Below are 3,110 nucleotides of genomic sequence, written 5' to 3'. Positions count from 1 at the left end.
AAGGGTCTTAGCCCCTCTCTTTGTATGCATCGCATACATTTAGAGGATGATGCCAAATCGTCAATTGAACATCAACGTAGGCTAAACCCGAACATGAAAGAAGTGGTCAAGAAAGAGGTCTTGAAATTGTTAGATGCGGGTATCATTTACCCGATTTCGGATAGCTCTTGGGTTAGCCCGGTGCAAGTCGTGCCTAAGAAGGGAGGAATTACGGGCGTTCATACCGACTAGAACTGTTACGGGATGGAGAATGTGCATTGATTATCGAAAACTTAACACAAACACCCGTAAGGATCACTTCCCCCTTCCATTCATTGACCAAATGTTAGAGAGACTTGCATTGCATTCTTATTTTTGTTTTCTCGATGGTTACTCCGGTTTCTTTCAGATTCCTATCCATCCGAGTGACCAAGAGAAAACAACATTCACATGCCCTTACGGCACTTTTGCATATAGACGCATGCCATTTGGATTGTGCAATGCACCCGCAACTTTTCAAAGATGCATGATGGCTATTTTCTCCGATGTCATTGAAGATATTATGGAGGTGTTCATGGACGATTTTTCCGTCCATGGACCCTCCTTTGATGCGTGTTTAACCAATCTCCATCGAGTGTTAGACAGGTGTCGCAAGGCGAACTTGGTTTTGAATTGGGAGAAATGCCACTTTATGGTGCAAGAGGGCATTGTGCTTGGTCATCGGATTTCGGACAAGGGGATAGAGGTGGATAGAGCGAAAGTGGAAGTGATTGAGAAGTTACCGCCACCGACCAACGTTAAAGGGATCAGAAGTTTCTTGGGTCACGCCGGATTTTACAGGAGATTCATCAAAGATTTTTCGAAGATAGCGAGACCCTTGACTGCGCTTTTGGGCAAGGACATCCCGTTTGAGTTTAATGAGGAGTGCCACAAGGCATTTGGAATATTGAAGAAGGCATTAGTTTCACCTCCCATCATTCAACCCCCGGATTGGAGTATCCCTTTTGAGTTAATGTGTGATGCTAGCGACTTCGCGGTCGGGGCCGTATTGGGACAAAAGAAAGATGGGAAACATTACGCTCGATGACGCTCAAATGAACTACTCCACCACGGAGAAAGAGCTCCTTGCTGTAGTATTTGCCTTCGAGAAATTTAGATCATACTTGGTGGGTTCTAAGGTCATCGTCTACATGGATCACGCCGCCTTAAGGTACTTGCTCACGAAGAAGATCTGCCACTGTATTCTCCGTTCCTTTCCTATCCCGGATCTCCAGATCAAACTCTTGCAGAAGCAACACCCATCGGATCAGTCTTGGTTTAGCATCCTTTTTCGTGAGCAAGTACCTTAAGGCGGCGTGATCCGTGTAGACGCCACCCGGAATGTGCATGAGTAGAGAGTTTTTGTTCCTCTCAATACTGGTTCCAGGACCTATACATCCTAGAAGAAGTTTAGATGTGTTTCTTTAACCGTTGATAGAAGAGTTGAATAAGTTGTGGAGTGTAGGTGTCACTGCATACGATGTGTCGGTGAGGCAGAATTTTTTGCTTCGAACAGTTCTTTTATGGACGATTAGTGATTTTCCAGCTTACTCTATGTTGTCAGGTTGGACAACACATGGTCGTCTAGCGTGTCCATATTGTATGGATGAAACTGATGCATTTTGGTTGCAGCATGGACGAAAAATGAGTTGGTTTGATAGCCATCGGCGTTTTCTACCAAGAAATCACGTGTTACGACGCAACAAGAAGAATTTTCGAAGAAATATAGTTGTTGTTGATTCTGCGCCACTTGAACATACCGGGGATGAAATTTTACTTGAACGAATCGAAGAATGTGTTCGGTCACATGGATTATCTACTACATCAGTGGTTGGTGGTAACGGTCATTTACCGATTGAAGGATATGGTGATTATCACAACTGGCATAAGAAGAGTATATTTTGGGAATTGCCATATTGGAGACATCATAAATTACGACACAATCTTGATGTTATGCATATCGAAAAGAATTTTTTCGATAACATCATTAATACAGTGTTGAACGTTGCTCAGAAAACAAAAGACAATATCAACTCAAGGAAGGATATAGGGTTGATTTGTTCGAGGAAGGATTTGGAACTTACACCTGATGGAAAGGCGCCGGTACCAATTTTCCGTGTGTTTGGAGAAGCGAAGATGAACTTTTTTAGATGGTTACAGGAAGATGTGAAATTTCCTGATGGTTACTCGTCAAATATTTCGCGATGTGTTGACCTCGGAGGAAAAAAGTTAACAGGTATGAAGAGTCATGATTGTCACGTCTTCATGCAACGATTGTTACCTATTGCATTTGCAGAGATACTTCCAGAACATGTCAACCAAGCTATATCAGGTATGTTTTGTTTCGTAGTAGCGATTTTAATAGTACTTAAGATCTTTACACGTGTGCTTTAGTTATGTTGATATTGTATTTATAACCTCATGTTTTTGAACCGTAGGAATTAGTAACTTTTTCCGGGAAATCTGTAGTCGGACATTGAAAAATGAAGACGTCCAGTTGATGAAGCAAAATATTGTTCTAATTTGGTGCAATTAAGAGAAGATATTCCCACCATTTTTTTTTTGCTGTGATGGAACATCTGCCAATTCATCTGCCACGAGAAGCAAAACTCGGCGGTCCAGTTCAGTTTAGGTACGTATATACATTAATATTGTCTATATGATTTTAATTATGTATATGAATGGATACGTAGATTTATTATGCAATTGTTGTAGATGGATGTACCCGTTTGAGCGCTTTATGTACCACTTGAAGCAAAAAGCGAAACAAAAGGCGTTTGTTGAAGGAAACATTGTAGAGCAATATATAAACGAAGAAATATCATTCTTCACCTCGTATTATTTTGAAGATCAAGTGCAAAAAAAGAATAAACAACCAAACAGACCATTTGACACCGTAGATGGACCGGAGTACGGTAATGTTGTCATGGATATTCCGCAATGTTTCTACAGAAAAGGACGATGTGGTGGTCGAGAAATCGATGCACATTTATCGGACAAAGATTACCATGTGGTCCACACGTATGTTTTGTTGAATTGTGAAGAAGTTCTACCGTTCGAAAGGTGCGTATATACGTATTTATTTTTTAATT

The 3,110-nt window shown here is 41.1% G+C and overlaps 1 protein-coding gene across 1 annotated transcript; it reads left to right on the top strand.

Annotated features, from left to right (window-relative positions):
- Nucleotides 1–1,543: 1,543 nt before the first annotated feature.
- LOC109116556 lies at nucleotides 1,544–2,554 on the top strand. Its single transcript, XM_019202204.1, has 2 exons — nucleotides 1,544–2,350; nucleotides 2,457–2,554. Exons 1-2 carry the CDS (start codon nucleotides 1,573–1,575, stop codon nucleotides 2,552–2,554), a joined length of 876 nt encoding a protein of 291 aa, XP_019057749.1. The 5' UTR covers nucleotides 1,544–1,572.
- Nucleotides 2,555–3,110: the final 556 nt, after the last annotated feature.

This window comes from Tarenaya hassleriana, unplaced genomic scaffold (assembly GCF_000463585.1).
Source record: "Tarenaya hassleriana unplaced genomic scaffold, ASM46358v1 Cleome18, whole genome shotgun sequence".
Taxonomy (NCBI): domain Eukaryota; kingdom Viridiplantae; phylum Streptophyta; class Magnoliopsida; order Brassicales; family Cleomaceae; genus Tarenaya; species Tarenaya hassleriana.
Note: the sequence above shows the minus strand (reverse complement) of the source record. Positions and strands in the feature narration are given on the sequence as shown.